The sequence below is a fragment of the Mus caroli genome, chromosome 5 (genome assembly GCF_900094665.2).
Source record: "Mus caroli chromosome 5, CAROLI_EIJ_v1.1, whole genome shotgun sequence".
Classification (NCBI taxonomy): Eukaryota; Metazoa; Chordata; class Mammalia; order Rodentia; family Muridae; genus Mus; species Mus caroli.
The window spans coordinates 23009359-23027438 of NC_034574.1; the positions used below are offsets into that span (position 1 = coordinate 23009359).

Below are 18080 nucleotides of genomic sequence, written 5' to 3' on the forward strand. Positions count from 1 at the left end.
ACCCAGTCACACTCCCATTTGTTATTTGATGTGATATACCTAGTCACACTCCCATTTGTTATTTGATGTGATATACCCAGTCACACTCCCATTTGAGAAAGTTGATTTTCCCTTTCCCAAAAGGTATCAATTGCGAATAGTTTCTTGCTTAAACATGGGACTATGTGTCCACTTTCCTTTTCTCCATACTGGTGTTGAATAATTTTTTGTTGTTCTTTATTTAAATCAAGGATTAAATTTATAGTTTTAAGTTGAAATTAATCTTTAGCAGTGTCTTTATTGTTTGGCTTGACCTGGCAAATGAGGCTGGTACAGTAGAGCTCTGGGCCAGGGTATGGTGTGTGGTATCAGGTGCGGGTGATTGGGGCTTGCTGGATAGATAGGTCCTGAGTGCTATTTCATGCAAATCATGTCTTCCAGACTGCTGCAGCAAATCCCATTTCTTTTCTGATTACAGCCTCACTGATGAGAATCAAGACGATGCTCTCTAGGAAGGAAAGTCTTGCTTTTGAGTGCTTACAGTTTTTACAACATGGCTGCAATGCCTTATAATTATTAGCACTTAAGATAGGGAAGGGATGATAGACATTTTCTCTTATCAGATCTTTGAGGAGTAGCAGGAGAATGTGGTAGGAGATCCTTCCAGCTGTCAGATATTGTCAGGCTTGCAAGCAGAGAATGCAGTTTAAAATGCAGGTGACATAATACCCAGCATCCTCCACTTGCTTCTGGGTTTCTGATTAATCATGATTACCATACATTATCATACCATCAAATTTAATCATATCAATGAATGGCCATCTGCAGCAGTAACACAAGCAGCTAAACATAGTGGAAAGAGCCATTAAAGGTAGAGGTGACTTATCAAATTCAGTAACCCATTAACTTGACTCTGTTATGTCAGCATTTCATATGCACAGCACTGGAGGTGGGACTGGGTTAAAGGCCACACTGACAACTCAGAGGCCACAAAATAGCTACTGAAATTGTTTCATACAGATTTCTTATACAGCAGTCAGAATCGTCGCACATACAAATTCTATGTGCACACCCATTTATGCCTGGGCATTCCTGTGGAGTTCAGAGGACAACTTTTGAGTGTTGGTTTTCTTCTTCTACAACCTGAGTTCTCAGGTACCCATGCTTGGCAGCAAGAGCCTTTACCCATTGAGACACTTTTCTGTCCCTAGATGATATCATAATGTAGCCCACCGCTAATGTTGCAATTTAATTATACAAACTGTTAAACACTGTTAACCAGTGTTAACAGTTTAGTAATGTAGCCACAAGTGATAGGAAGTTAAAATTATAGAATTGCTCTCTATATGAAGAAAATCTCTTTTTGGGTAGGAGGGGTGTGTTCTACAAAGAACACACCAGGTTTTTGATTTTTGTTTTTCTGTTTTTTTATTATATTTGAAAGAGAGAGCGCATGCACACATGCCTAGGTCTTAGGGATTACCCCTCAGGATCTGTGCACTTTATTTATTTTGAGGCAGGATCAATCACTTAGACAGTGCCATTACACAGGGTCTGTGTTGGCCTTGCCAGTCACTGAGCATCTTGTGTTCTAAATGGACTCTTGCATGTGTCTGGGGCCTGGCTCCTCTCCTGGGGCATAAGGCGCCCGAGATTCACTGGCTTTGTTGTACCTGCTGGTAATTTGTCCTTGCTTGTTGCTATGTAGTGTTCCAGTACTGCCGTTTATTGTTCACAACAGTATTCCTGGAAACAAGTGCTCATCCTTAGGTTGTCAGTGGGTCATGTGGAAAATTTGTTTACAGTTGGGAATTTATAGGCTATATGCTTTTTCTCCATATAACTAGACCACGGCTTTTGTTGTTGTTTTGAGACTAGGATCTCTGTATAGCTCTGGCTGTCGTTCTGTAGTCCTGACTATGTCTTCTGAGTGCTGGGATTAAAGTCATGTGCTACCATCGCCTGGCTTTGCTTTTCAATTGCTTCTGTTTTCTTTAAAAAGTAAAAATAAAAAAGTTTGTCTTAGAACAAGGTTCTAACAGTCGTTGGGAGGATTTGCTAGTAAGGCCTATTAGTAGGCATAGCGGTGGCAGGTTTGTATGCACTGCTCCGTTTTGTGACAGAATGTAAGATCTCTTGGAAGATTGCAAGAGCAGTATTTTATACAGCAGAGAGGTTTTTAGCTTACAGTCACCATTCTAGTTTATTGCTTGAACCAACAACAGTGCCTTGCATAAATTCACTCATTGTACCTGAACATGAAACTAAAACTTCCTTCTTTGGAGTATTTAACTTGTATCTATAAATAAAAATGCTTTCTAGGAAAATCAGTGTATTAAAACAAGGTGCAACCTGAAAGGGGAAAAAAAATCTGTGGCGAATGCTCAGAGAAGAGGATTAACACATGTGATAGAAGGCTGTAATTTTAATTATGCCGGGGTCACTGGGGTTCTTTATTCTTTGCTTTTAACCCATTTAATCAGAATTAACTCAGAGATGTTCTTAAGTGTCAATTCCTTTCTTATAGAGTTCTTTGCATTTTAAGTGAGATTAATAAATGAAAACATGTTATACAGGAAGGTTGTAATTTATTGAAAGATTCAGGAAATTTCAACGACATTGTTAAAGTATTTAATTAGTCATACCAACTGACCCTTTTAGAGAAGCTGATAAGTCTCATAATAGCAGTTGAAGCCTTTTTATTCTCATCCTTATACGATTAAGTTTTTGCTAAGCAATTTATGCAAAGTTTCCATCTATGTTTTTTTTTGTAACTGAAGTTATCAGTTCTTTCTGAATAGAATTAATATAGATAATGTCAAAATTAAGAAGAGATGCAAAAAAGTAAAAACACAATCTGTACAGGAATTATGAGGGATGATAATATATCTTGAATTTTTAAAGAGATATTAAAAAAAAAAAAGCAGAGCAGTTTGAGTGGATTAAACTAGTCTTTTCTTTCCAATGGTAGAAGCACTTTAGTGCTGCAAGTTCCATGACAATACACTTCTAAAGGAATTGTGCATTTGGTGAGAGAATTAGTCATTTTCCAGGCTATATACCCATGTAGTAGTAGGAGTCACTGAAGGAGTGACATGGTAAAGTGTTCTGTGGCTTAAGCATTGAGCTGAAGGAGATGGAAGAATCTCAAGTGTGGCTGCCATTCATCTGTGGTGGAACTCTTAACCCTGTGTTTCTTCCTATTAAGGAGTAATGGCTTGTTGATCCTTTCTAAGTACAATATTGTCTGTAAGACTTGTATGGGCCAGGGGAGGATTGAGAAAGGGAGAACATGTTGGGTTGATGGTAGTTCTATAATGTTTTGAGGACCTATCTTACTTACCTGCTCATTTGCTACCTGAGTGCCTTCATTCGAGAGTAAGGCTTGCTAGATGGTGTATGCCAGCTGAAGCACCCCCAGACTAAAGAAATTAGGTAGCATTGTATTTGTAGCCTTGTGAGATCCTGGGCTGGAGTGATGGTAATTGAATCTGAGGGTAGCAGAAGCAGAACATGGCTAGGTAGAGGGAATCAGGAAAGAAAGGATATGAAGCAAGGCTGAGATGTAGTTCCAGCTAAGAGTCCTGAGCCCCAGACCCTTACCTAAGCCTACTTAAGGCAGAGCTCTGAGCATAAGTCCCAGCTTGAGTCAGCATGTGTATGTAAGGGTTTTCCCTCCTCCTCTTAGGTAGACCACAGAAAAGCAGTGAATGTGAGTCTGGGTGGCATTTGAAACATCTGCAGATGTGGTTTTGATACCTAGACGGCATCAGAGTACCCATTTCATGAGTACCCAGAGTTGGCTGACTTCACAGGTAGAACTACAGAATGTTCTTACTACATGGTTCATTTGTCAAGTTTCATGCCTCTGGCTCTGATGTGCTCTCCACATTTGCAAGCATCTGGGAGAAGAATGAGGATAATTTATGGGAGGTTTTACCTTTCTAGATTAGAGATTCCACTCACTGTATATGCTTTCCTACCTGTAAGACCTTCAGGGAAGGCTGCATGCCAGAGCCTTGCTAATTCTCAGAACATGACAGACACACTTGAGGACCTCTAGCAACTAGCTGTCTTTGGAGAAGTGGAGCTCAGGTTGGTGTAAAACAAATGGCACTGGTATGTATTAATATTTCATTAGCACCCATGTTCTTGTAGTAACAATGGGTCCTTCTCTTCCTCTTCTTCCTCCTCCTCTTCCTCTTCCTCCTCCTCCTCCTCTTCCTCTTCTTCCTCTGTTAACTGCCATCCACAGACTTAATTAAGCCTTTGGCTAGCACTTGAACAAATTCAGGAAATTACTTATATAGATGTTGTAATGGATGGGTTATTGTTTCATGGAGCAAACTTCCTCCTGCTATCTTCTTATTCTTTGAGAAATTTCTGCCATAATGAGGATATTTCTAGTTTATTGACCTCTTTTTATACTTAGATTTAACCCCCAAAAGTACTTGTTGGTATGTATGGGGTGAATGATGGGAGCTGGACTTTATCTATCTTACATATCAAGTCTCAGTTCAATCCATAGCAGAGCAACGGAAATTGACACTCTTAGAAGTAGACAACAGACTGTCCCAATAATGTTGACTCTTAAAAGAAAAATAATAAGGCGGTTGCCTCTAAGATTAGGAGAGACAGAATCTATGTTTATCTTTACTTTCTTCTCCAGTAATGTTACAAAGCCGGAGTATCTGAGAGTGCTAAAACCTGTGGTCACCTCAGACCTTGGCTTTTGTGCACTTTGTGAGTTTCAGTTACAATTAGCTCAGGAAACTTCAGGCTAAGGCCCCAAACCAACCAACCAACCCACCAACTCACCAGCCAACCTACCAACCAACCCACTAACTCACCAGCCAACCCACCAGCCAGCCTCCCAACCTCCCTTCCTCCCCTTCCCTCCTTTCCTCATCCTGCCTTGTGTCATGGTATAAATACCAGTGTGCTTTGTGGAAGCCAGGGTTTTAGTGTGCTGCAGTACTTCCAAGTTTAGAATGTAAGGCTTGGTATTAGCTTACTATTAGAAGTGGGAAGTTATTTATTTACTAACTGTAACACCTCATGACAGCCTGTGTGCCAGGTTTTGTGCCAAGTAAGGAAGACATATTAGTGTGTACAACAGATATGGCATTATGCCTTATAGACCTTCAGTTAGAGGCAGAGAGACTGAAGGGGTTTCAGGTTTTCAACTCCTTTGGTTCTCACATGACAAGGAAACATGGGAATTATCAGCAGTCCTGTGCTTCATTTCACAGTCTAGATGACTGTCTACAAATACATCATGCAAGGATGGCAATGACATGTTTGATAGAGTTAGGTTGTTTGTTGGGTACTGTGCAGAGCACTTTTCTGTTCCATTACTTTTACGTATTGTTGTTATTCCCATTTTACAAGTGAGTAAACCTGGGCTCAGACAATAAGTCACCTTCTCCGGGCTGCAGCTGGGGAGTGACTGGGTAGAATGACAGGGCTGAGGCAGCTGTTAGTCAGTTCTGGATTCTTCTGTTCTGTACCCTGGAGCAAGTGCTACAGTCAGTGTTATTGTGAGTATCCATTCTCAGCTAGTCCCTTAAAGGTTCATCTGGAAGCCAGAATAATGCTCTAAGAATTACCATGAGTCTTAAGCCTTTAGGTTCCAGTGAACCATAGAATTATCATACCCCACACATTGTAGTGTTTATGAATATGCATTTAAGCAGCATCTGGGTACTAGTAGAAAAGGAAACTTAACAGTATTAAGAATCCAGAGGGGCAAGATTTGAGATCCTATTATATTTCCAGTTTAATATAAAAGGGTATCTTCGGAAGTTATAAAGATTTAGATATTCTTCTTTGGACTCTGATAGTGTGTAGAGACTAAGAAGTAATGTACCCGAGGCCACAAGAATAGCTCAGTTGGCAAAATGCTTGCCATGCAAAGATGAAGACCTGAGTTCAATACCAAGCATACATAACAAATCTGGGTGTAGTGGGGCATGCTTGTAATCGCAACTTTTGTGAGACAGAGACAGGAGGATTCCCCTGGGAGTTGCTGAGTTGAGAATCTTGTCTGAGAGAATAGGTGTGTAGCATCTGAAGAGGAATGGCAGTTGGAGTTGGGCTACAGCTACTCCACACAGAGAAGCAGTGTACTTAGTCTGCCATATCTTGAAGTTGTTGGTGGTTTTTGTTGTTTTGTTTTTGTTTTTGTTTTTCATGACAGGGTTTCAATGTGTAATTCTGGCAGTCCTAGACCTTGCTCTGTAGACTGGACTTCTTGAACTCACAGAGCTCTATATGCCTCTGCCTCCCAAGTGCTGGGATTATATGTGTGCACGACCACCACCCAGTGCTTGAAGTTCTTACTAGAAACTATGCATTGGTCTCTCTGGAGTCCTCTTGGCTCTGACCACTAATTGGGGCAGAACTGAAGGGTTAAGGGGAGAGTGATACCCTGGTCTCTCCATGACAGCAGAACTCAGCAGAACTTCACTCCTTACAGTGTGGAAAACAGCCTGCTTTTCCAGTTACACCTGCCTTATCTCCTTGGAGGATTCAAAATTAACTGTCTGGAGAGGTGGAGGGTGGGGTGGAGGGAAGGATTATGAAAAGCCTAGTTTTTCATATGACTCATTCTACTGATCCCTGACTCAGTTCATGGAACCAACACATGTTCTACTTCTGTGATCCTAGTAACGAAAACAGACTGGAATGCTGGGCTTAGTTTAATTACACTCAGTTATGAAGTCAGAGTGAAAAGAAACTGGAGCTTGCTGTTAGGTCTTTTTGAGATCTGAACAGAAAGGCCAACTACAGAAGATCTTGTCTTGTATTTCATGATAATGTAGGAGTTATGTGTAGAAACCACAGGGGCACAATGCAGGAAGTCACTCTGGTTCTGGGAAGAGATAGGTGTAATTCCTGATAAACTTAGTTTATCTAGAAAGCCAGGTATACCGCAGTAAATCAGTCTGGTTTTGGAAAGGAACTAGGTGGGTCAGTTGGCTGGGGAGGCAGCTGTGCAGTGGTAGGAGTGGCAGCATGGGATGGTGACTTGTGAATAACTTAGGCTTGCTGCACTCTTGTTTGAAATTGGTGAAAGTTAAAGCGATAGAAGTTTTCACACTGAGTGTTGCTGATTTCTAGCTATCAGTACATGTGTTGTGTAAGTAAATTCTACCCTCTTCAATTCCTCCTGCTCTGCTCTTTGCCAACTTGTTAGCATAGCTAAAAATTGAGGCGCCTGAAGCACTGTTAAATACCACATCAGTAGCATGCCTTCAGTGCTTGCTGTAAGTCAGTATACTGTTTGTTTCTATGAAAAATTGACTAAATGAAATAATGGATTGAAAACTTAGATTATCTTAAATACATTGCTGTTAAAAATTAGCACACACATTACTAATGACTATGCAATACTTGGTTGTATCCAAGCCTTACTGTATAAGGCTGCTCAGACTGTTGCAGGCATAGAAGCAGCTGGACTGCAGATCAGAACCAGAAGATGATTGGATGGAAAGTGATCAGGGCAGTGGGAGAAGAAGCTGACTAGGGATAGGAAAAAGACTTCCCACTGATGGTGGACCAACCAGTTAAAATCACTTGGTGATACTAATCTGCTGTAATGAGCCTTTTCATTGTATAGTGAAAAGCAGGCTGGGAAGTGGGAATGTGGGTCATCTGTGGTCTACACCAGGGTGGGTCTGTGAAACAAACCCCAAAGAGCAGTCTGGGCCTGTCTGAAATGAGGATGGGTGGCAGAAAGTGCCATTTCTACCAGAGAAACTGTTCGCAGGGGAATTTTTGTTTTTTGTTTTTGTTTTTTAAAACAAAACATGAATAAAGTTTTTAAAGAAATAGATGCATTGTAGAAGTCTAGTATAGTTTCCAGAGTTCATAGTGCCACAGATGTTTTGTATCTAAGGGGAGAGTTGATTACTGTTTGACATCTCCAACTCTGAGAGCTTTGTCTTGACAATGATAACCTGTGGCAGTTCACATTGAATTTTTTTCAGTGAAATCTTTTGATGTGGTTGAGTGACTGTGGTAAAGTTACCAAAGTAATGACTTTAGGCAGTGATTTGACATCATAAAGATTTTGTTTCTTGGTCATGTTTGATGAGGTAATGGGCCTTGTATGGGCAGATGATGGCAGTCTTTGAACCAGAACACCTTTGGTCCTCTGTAGATGATTATAAAGTACATGATGATGTGATGTTCTTTTTTTTTTTTTTTTGGGGTTTTTTTTTTTTTTTATTGATTATATGTAAGTACACTGTAGCTGTCTTCAGACACCCCAGAAGAGGGAGTCAGATCTCGTTAAGGATGGTTGTGAGCCACCATGTGGTTGCTGGGATTTGAACTCCGGACCTTCGGAAGAGCAGTCGGGTGCTCTTACCCACTGAGCCATCTCACCAGCCCCTGATGATGTTCTTAAAGTCACATGGTAGTTATTAAAATTCTATGAGGGCTGGAGAAATGGTTACTGACTGCTCTTCTAAGGTGCTGAGCTTCCAGCAACTACACGGTGGCTCACAGCCATCTGTAATGGGATCTGATGCCCTCTTCCTGATGTGTGTGAAGACAGCTACAGTGTACTCATAGATAAAACAAATCTTTTTTTTAAAAAGTGAAAATCACTGTAAGGCAGGGAGTATGTGATCCTTCATTCAGGCCAGTTCTCTCTCCCAGCTCCTCTGACATCAAGATTGACCGTAGAACCAAAGGCAGTCAACAGTGGATTCAAGTAACCTCATGTAAGCATGCCAGGTGCCTGACTCTAGAGTTGGGGTTTCACCTTATTCACACATACTGAGTTCTAAACCATTTCTAATCTTCTGAACTGTTATGAGAGGTGGGCCCACTGTTTGTGATTTCTGATGGCCTCAGTGTGTTTCATTTCAGACTGTCCCTGAGGTGGCAGTTCTACACAGCTTTGGAGGACAATTGTGTAATTGGAAAGTGTCAGGATTACTGATTGACTTGGTGTGGTGGTTAGTTTTATGTCAACTTAGCACATGCTAGAGTCATTTTGTAAGAGTGGATCCTAACTTAGAAAATGTTCCTACCAGAATGGCCTGTGAATAAGCCTCCTGGGCATTTTCTTGATAGATGGTTAATATGAGAGAGCCCAGCACACAGTGAGGTGGTGCTACTCTGAGCTAATGCTCTTGGAAGGAAGCAGGCTGAGATTAAATTAATCCAATAAATCTTTCCCCAAATTTCTTTTTTGTCATGGTGTTTTATAACATCAGTAGAAACCCTAACTAAGGCACTTGGATCAGAAGCCACAGTATCAGTTACATACCAGAGGTATATAAACTGGTTCTCATTCATTCATTCATTCATTCATTCATATATTCTTCCTCCCTCCCATTCTCCCTTTCCTCCCCTTACCCCATCAGATGTCATAGAAACATAATTTCTAGTTTATAATCCAGGAAAATTTGAAGATCACTTAAAACCATGTTTAGATATACTTATAGGTGTTGAGTCATCTTTATCTGAAATGGGTAGGGTAGGACCAGAGTTTTTCAGGTTTCAGAGTTTTCTAGTTTGGGGAATGAATAACCTGGATTTTACCTATTGAGTAACCTTAAGCCAAAATTTGAAATCTGCAATATGAAACTTTGAGACTTAGAAAGTTACTGATTTTTCAGACTAAGGATGCTCAAACTGTATGTGCCAGAATATGCTGACACACAGAACTGAAACTGGAGTGCTCACACTATGCTCTTATGTGTAAAGAATGTTACATACAATGCACATGATGTGTTTCATTGACTTCATGGTAGAATGGGCATGTCTGTTAGAACTCCTTATTCAGGCTTCTTAAGTATCAGCATGGTAACAGCCTGTGTTGATAGAAAAAGCTTTTCTGTATTTTATCAAAGTGACAATGTTAAAGAATCCTCTCAGAGCATCAGAGTAGTGATGTGTCTGTCTAGTACCATTTTTGTGTTTGTGTTCTGAGGATGGGCAAGTATGTTTTACATATTCACAGGTTCCTCATTATTGACTGTGCTTTGAGGAGAAGGTATCTTGATGTCTTTTTTGGTAGCAAGAAACTTCTTTAGATGTGACGGTTGCCTCAGCTTCACTTGACATAGCTAATGTGATCTGTGGGGATTTCTGTTCTATATCTTTCAATAAATCCTAATGCTTTATTTTGAGAAAGATAAAATGCTTACATTTCAAACCTCATTTTAATTCCATTTTTAGCTAATAGGCTTACAGGTTTGTGGTAAATGGGAGTGTTTGTTTTGCATTATTCTTATTGTGCACCCAGGTTCAGGCTTGCTCTCTCGATCCATCCCTCTCCTCCCCTCCCACCACCTGTGTGTTTTGTGTGTGGGTGCACATGTATAGGCCAGAGGTTGGTGCTGGATGTCTTCCTCAGTCACATTTCTATCTTAGTTTTTGAGGGTTTATAACTGAATGTGAACCATTTTAGCTAGTCTGATTCATTGAGTCCTCCTGCTTCATTTCCCAGCATTGGGTTTCTCGGTCTGTGCTCCCACAACCTGTGTTTATGTGCATGCAGAGGGTTGGGACTCAGGTCTCGATGCTTATGAAACAAGTTCCATTGAGACATCTCCCCAGCTCCAAAGTAGATTTTCACATTTGTTTGTTGTTTCTGTGTGCTTGTGTGTAAGGTGCATGTAAGGAGGTCAGAGGACAGTTTGCAGGGGTCATTGTTTTCCTCTACCATGTAGGTTCTGGTAGTCAAACTCGGGTCATCAGATTGGATGTGAGACACTTTGCACCCACTGCCATCTTGCTGGCCTTGCAGACATTTAAAGGCAACAGAAAAAAGTATTTTTGGTGCTATAAAATGGAGTCACATTTAGGGAGAATAGCTAAAATTAATAATAAAACAATAAACAAAAACCTTAAGAGGTTTGCATTTATGGGGAAGATTGTTTTCTAAATTTTATTTTTAATTATATATGTACATGTATATGTACATGAGAGTACAACGCTAACAGAGGTCAGAAGAGGACATTGGATCTCCTATAGGTGGAGTTACAAGTGATTATGAGCTGCTTATAGTCATGCTAGAAACCAAACTCAGGTCCGCTGCAAAAATAGCAAGCATTCTTAACCACTGAGTTAAGAGTTTAAGAGTTGAGAAATACTGGGTTATTTCTCATGGATGAGGTAATACTATATGAAAAGAATTTGATATTTATTATTTCATTTTAGAGCACTTTGTGCTCTTTCTTTTTCTTCTTTGAGTAGCAGTTCCTTTGATACAGATTTTTAGCTGTCTCAGCAACTACACTAAAGGACAGTGAGATGAGGTCCTTTTCCTTCATCTCTCTCAGTTCTGCTAGTAAAATACACTACTGAGAATGAGCGAGTTTGTTGGTTTGTTTCGTTTTCTTTGGGTGCTTGGTATAGAACGTAGGGCCTCACGTTGGTGGCAGAGGAACACTCTAGCATTGAGCTGTAACCCATCCTGAATGTAGTTTTTATACAAGAGAATCAGCTATATTATTTTTCTTTTAATAATTTGATTTCTTAAAATTAATGTTCTGCTATCTCAGATTGCTCACTTTGTTAAGGCACAAATTGAATTTTTTTTTCCTATTTTTGAAGTAAATTGCCTCATAGCTGTTGATTAGGGTTGTGTGAAGTAGATAACAAAGAATAGCACCTTTCACAAATGCCATGGATGTCCAAAATAGACATTTATCTTTTGGATTTCTGAAAGTGAAAGTCAACAGTTATGTAGATTCGAATAAGTCTTGAGGCAGTGTTATGGCTCTCTAGTTATGTTAAAATCCTGAATTAATTTTTTTGATGCTGTATTTTGATTCTTTATTAATGGCAAATCCCTTTTTATGGAATATCATTTATATTTACATATAGATATTTATCTTCATCTATGTGCATACTTAGGCAATAGAAAGAAGTAGGCTGACCACAGGAATAATTGTTAAGCTTGGGATTATGTGTATGTTCCGAAGCCTACATGGTGTTTTTCATCTTGTTTTCCATTGTTCTTTAGGGCCCTCCAGAATTTCCACAGCACACACCTGGACCTGTTCCCAACAGTTTTAACCAGCCACCTAGACTTCCTCTCCAGGACCAGTGGAGAGCCCCACCCCCACCTCAGGAACGAGACCCTTTCTTCTTAGGAGGTACATGAAGGGATGTAATGGGCACAGGATGAAGTGACAGAAGCTTCACTGAATGATGTACCTATGCAGTTACTGCTAAAACAGAATTTGCCTCCCACTAGAAGATGTATTACAGTGATTCTACCAGTTACCTCAGTGGCTAAAATTAAACAGTAATTGGATCTGAAATATGACAGTCTTCTACAAAGAAGGAATGGTTTATAGAAAACAACTCACAAAATCATGCCAGGATAGCTAAATCTAGGATTCTTTATAAAATACGACGCTAACACTTGAAAATAGTGAAGCAGTTCCCGAAAACACTCATTGTAAATGTCACTTATTTCCTTGGATAGAGGGATGCAAGAAGAGCGTTAACCTAAGCTGTATGAATACAGGGCTTGGACTGAGCTCAGAGCATTTCTTTCTCTGTTCTAGGCCTAAGCCTGAAGCTTCTAGCCTCTCTGTACAATCTGATCTTCCAAGCTGACTGTAGATCTGCCTTCTTTGTGCTTCTGCCTGAATTGCTCTACTTGGCCTCATAACTAACTTTGGCAATACATTCTAATCTTCTGGCTCTTTTTCATTCTCTGCCTTGTTCTGTCTTTATCTGTGTCTAGCTTGTTCTCTCTGCAGTCTTTCTCTTAAAAAACTGCCATACACACTCACCACCCACTTTCTTCCTCAGTGCTCTTAAATAACCTGTCTTTCCTGTCTGTTCTTTGTTGAGTTGAGTGTATCCTATATCTTACTCATTCTGTCAGTCTACCTCTGATCCATCACTTTGCTCCTCAATTAGATGTCACTTTCAAAATATGGCTGCTCCATTCTACACACTAACCTCATCTTCATTTTTAGGGATTAAAGGTGTGTGCTAAGGGTGTGTCCATACTCTAGCCAGATCTTACTGTAATCCAGTAGGTGTCAGCATTCTGGAGAGATCCTGCCTTAGCATGTGATCCTATGCCAAAGCAGCCATGTTGCTGGATTAAACTTCTTCTATAGCGTATCTAAGAAGTTTTTCTAACTTGAACGTAATGAATTACTATTCAGTTTCAGGTGAACCAAGGTTCCCCAGTCATCTTTTTTTGGAACAGCGAAGTCCTCCTCCACCGCCGCCTCCTCCCACGCTCCTGAACAGCAGCCATCCTGTTCCTACTCAGAGTCCCTTACCGTTCACTCAGCCTGGACCAGCTTTTAATCAGCAAGGACAGCAGCCAGTGTTCCCTCGAGAGAGGCCTGTAAGACCAGCCCTGCAGCCCCCAGGCCCAGTGGGGATCCTGCACTTTAGCCAGCCAGGGTCAGCAACTGCCAGGCCTTTCATTCCTCCTAGACAGCCATTTCTACCCAGCCCGGGACAGCCATTCCTGCCTACACATGCACAGCCTAACCTTCAGGTATGCACATGAGCTAGCCTTGAAGGAAACCATGCCTATATGGTGCTAAGCCTTTGTGTTTCATGAAAGAGAAGTTTCCAGTTTTGTTTCTGCTAACTTACGGTTCTGTAAATGATATGAGTAGTAGTCTTAAGTATACTGTTCATATAGCCAGTTCTTCTGGTCAGTATTGTTTACTTCCTTAATACTAGGAAATGTGGTAAAGTGATTCTTGTTTTCTAGGAACTGAACTTGGAATTTTAAAAGCGATGTAAGACCACTAACATTTAAAGTGTTTAAAGCCCTGATAGTTTATCTTGTGTAATGCTTTTTTAGCATCCTATCCCTGCTCAGGAGAAACAATGGCCTTTCTTGGTGGGGAGAAAAAGTGTGCTCTTTCTCACTCTTTATATGACAGACTTGTGCGCCCTCTGCTGGTAGGCATTTACTGGCCAGAATAAGAATTGTGACATTTTTCCTATCAAATATATATATATATATATATATACATATATGCATATATATATATATATTATTTTAATCTTAATTATCAAGATGTATAGTGATCATGTGAGTTGCAAAGGTATTCCTTAATTCCAGAACTTGGGAAGTATTGTGTACTCAAAAAAGGGGTAAGGAGAGTTGGTAATAATATACTTGTCTCGACTATTTGGATACCCAGAGAATACAAGAATGTCTATTTAGAGACTAGAAAGATGGCTCAGTCATTAAGAGCATTTGCTGCCTCTCTAGAGGATGGGATCCAATCCCCAGCACATACGGGGTGGCTCACAATCATTTGTAACTCCAGTCCCAAGGGATCCAAAGTCTTCTGGTCTTGGTAGGCATCAGACATGCCCAAGGCACATAGACATACATTCATCTAAAACATCCATACACATAAATACATTATTTAAAAGTATATCTAAGCGGGCAGATAGCATAGCAGGTAAAAACACCTGCAGTCAAGCCTGATCACCTGAGTTTGACCCCTGGAACTCACATGATGGAAAGAAAGAACTGACTCTAGCAAGTTATCGCCTTGGGCACATGTTCATGTTCATACTTATATACTCACATATATACATAGCTAGTCGAGCAATACGTAAATGACATAAAATTAAAAAGAATATACATTTAAGCTAAAAAGAAAAGATAACTATTTACAGTGTTCAAAACAGGTTAAATATTTTGATTTTTTTTAAATAGAAATAATTTCTCCTTTGTTATAGAAATATTAGAACATAGGTGAATCTAAAGAAATTAATAATTCCGTTATCAAGCAGCAGTTGCCATGAACATGTAGTTGGAAAGCATTGTGTCCTTGTGTCTACTTTTTCCCTTGTAGACCCTTTGAGCATGCTGTGGGAGGTTGCCTTTTATGATGATGCATATGCTTAGGCAAACAAAGGTAGTGTCAGCAGCCAATTGCTGCATTTATGATGGTGTTAGTTCTCCACATAAGCTTTTTCTCATGCTGGGTTTTTAAGGAAACCATTGCATTGAGATCTCCCTAGCACATTTATTAATGAGCTGTTGTTTCTCTTTCTTTTGTAATGGAAGGGACCCTTGCATCCTCCATTGCCACCACCTCATCAACCACAGCCCCAGCCGCAACAGCCCCAACAGCAGCCCCAGCATCACCAGCACCAGCCGCCCCTTCAGCCTCCCCTCCAGCCTCCACACCAGCCTCCCCCACAGCATCAGCCTCCCCCTCAGCATCAGCCACAGCAGCACCAGCATCATCATCACCTTTCTGCTCCTCCCCCTCCTCTGATGCCCATGTCTCAGCCGCAGTTCAGGCCGCATGTACAGACTGCCCAGCCACAGCCCAGCAGCAGTCGGATGCAGTGTACCCCACATCAGGGGCTCCGGCATGTGAGTAACAGATGTGGGTTAACTTGTAGGGTTTATGGGACATAATTTTTGAGCTAGATAATTTTCTAGTTAATAAACAGTTTATTTTCAAAAGCAAAACCAATTTTTTAGAGTATTTTGCAAAAAAATTTAAATTATAGATATTAACTTACCCTTTTCTGAGCCTTGAGTTTTCTGTAGTGATTAGATAGTACTGTTGAGTCAATCTTCCAGTGCAAGGGGTTTAGCTTTTGATATAGATTATCTGCCTCTGTGGGTCCTGATTCAGAGCTTCCATTCAGTTATAGGAAATTAACTTATATTTGTTGGTGGTGTTACATTTTACATATGGTCTTGTCATCCATTGAAAGGAACTGGGAACTAGTAGGCTGGTATGAGAGTAAGATGTAGTTCCCTTCCATTGTCTTGTCTCACAATATCCTAACACAGTTCCTTTCTGTGAGTCTGCGTCTTAGTCCTGTACTTTTATTCTAATAGTTTGAGGAAGTCAGTGAGTTGCTTTGAGCCTGTTTTCCTAATCCTGCCTCTTTATATCGTAATATGACTTGAACAAAGCCTTTAAGGGATTTCTGGATAGAGGAGAGGCATGTGTAGTCCTGTTTCCTTGTTAAGGTGATGTCAGAAGCTCAGTTCCTCTTTGTCTCAGCCATCTCTGATCCTTGACATGTGGGTTCTCTTCTCAGGCATGTCTCTTCTTGTGAAATAACTTTGTGGCACCTTTCTCCTCCAGAAAGCTTTTTATAAGATTAAAACAGAGCGTTGGGTTCTCCTGTTCCATTTTAAACTTAGGTAAAGTAGAAACAATGTGCCATTGATACAGTTGGGTCCTTGAGGCAGGCAGAGTGAGGTGTTATTGTTTGGCCCAGAATGCTGTTAAAAATGTTAGTCCATATAATGAAAACTCACTGGGTTTGACTTTTGTAAGTGGAAGCTGTATCTTTATGGAACTGAGTCCTAAGCATCAGGGCACACAGCAATACTTAGCATAAAAAGAGTAAGGGGTTTACCTCTCAGAAAGGAAGGCAGTTATTGATGACAGTGATCACTTGTTGTTTTACTCACAAATAAACTTGTGTTTCTTTTTGTGACAGAATGCAGCATCTCAGAATATAAGCAAACGGCCCATGCAGCAGATGCAACCCACTGCTCCCAGAAACAGTAATCTTCGTGAACTCCCCATAGCACCTTCACATGTTTTGGAAATGAGTGGTAATCGATGCTCCTCTACACCTGTTGCTCAGGTGAAGTCCATTGTCAACACATCCCCACCTTGTAGGGCTGTGGTGTCTTCCAGGAGCTCACAGGGAAATACTGATGCAAAAGCCAAGCCACTTAGTCCTGAAGCTCAACCTAAGGAAGAAGCAAAAACAGAAGCAGAGGTAGGATGCCTTCCTGGGGTGCATTGTCTCTGTAATAGAGTCCTGAGGACCAGTGTATTCTGCTTAGTTCACTCATGCAAGGATTATATTTGTACAGTTATTGTTGTATTATATAGAATCAATATATATCCAGGTTTAGCAGATGTTTTCTGTAAAAGACCTCCAAGTTCTATAAATGTTCTAGACAATCATAGTTACTTACTTCACCATTGTGGTACAAAGTGGTTTATAAATAGTTCTTACAGGAACAGATGTGTTGAATACCAGTAAAACCTTACTCGCAAAACCATGTGGTTCTGTGGCCTTACTTATATTTGGTAATTTAGAGTAGGTGTGGGGTAATAAATGTGGATCAGTATTTTATATGATTTTCACTTCTTACAAACCTCAACTTTCTTACCTGTTAAGTGAGGATGAAATAAGATAGGGTATACCTGGGAGCTGGGCACAGATAAGAACAGCACCTGTAAAATCCATGTTGAGTGGACTGATTATTATGTTGTTCAGTGTAATGATAGCAAGAATTGAGGGAATTCATCCTTCTTAAAAAAAAAAAAAAACAGTTAATACTGTTTTAACCTTTTAATTAGGCTTTCATCATTCAGGGTTTTTTCTGATAAGTGATTCTGATGGTATTAATTGTATCACATCAAAATTAGGAAGTCAGAATGTTTTGGATGGCATTTAATAGACATATTAAAAGTTTGATATGCGGGTTCCATAATCAGTGCATGAAAGAAAACTAACTCTACTGGACTGGAACGACATGGCTTATAAAGAGCCTTTGTGATCTGGGTCTTGGGTTGCACCCTTGTAATCTCAGCTACTCTGAAGGTAGCCATCTTATCTTCTCTTGAGCTTTTAAGTCAGTGAGACAGACTAAACCTTCAAGTTTAAAATAAAGGCCCAACCTAGACGGCCATCAATGGGAGGAGAGGCCCTTGGTCTTGGGAAGATCATATGCTCCAGTACAGGGGAATGCCAGGGCCAGGAAATGAGAGTGGGTGGGTTGGGGAGCAGGGCGGGGTGAAAGCATAGGGGACTTAATGGGGACTTAATAGGGGACTCACTTAATCTCAGCTATTCTGAAGGTTAAGTGAGGCAGGAAAATCAGTAGTTTAAGGCCAGTGTGGACAACTTAGATCCTTCTCAGAATTAAATAATAATAATAATATAATAATGTGATATATATCACTGTGTGTGTGTTTGTGTGTGTGTGTGTGTGTGTGTGTTTTCCCCCTTCCCCAGTGGTAAAGCTTTGGGCAACATTCACAAGACCCTGTGTTCAGTCTCAGCAAACCTTTCTCCCCCCAAACCTAAATAAAATGATCTTTTCTTTTCTTTCTCCCCCCCCCCCGCCCCCCATC

The 18080-nt window shown here is 40.4% G+C and overlaps 1 protein-coding gene across 4 annotated transcripts in view; it reads left to right on the forward strand.

Annotated features, from left to right (window-relative positions):
- Rbm33 (RNA binding motif protein 33) overlaps positions 1–18080 on the forward strand; it is a 99597-nt gene that overhangs the window by 57930 nt on the left and 23587 nt on the right. For all 4 annotated transcript variants that reach the window (XM_029477709.1, XM_021161824.2, XM_029477708.1 and 1 more), the window contains 4 exons: positions 11969–12101; positions 13134–13477; positions 15020–15334; positions 16426–16713. In XM_029477709.1, the coding sequence (XP_029333569.1) occupies positions 11969–12101; positions 13134–13477; positions 15020–15334; positions 16426–16713 (1080 nt within the window). The remainder of the gene's footprint in view (positions 1–11968; positions 12102–13133; positions 13478–15019; positions 15335–16425; positions 16714–18080) is intronic.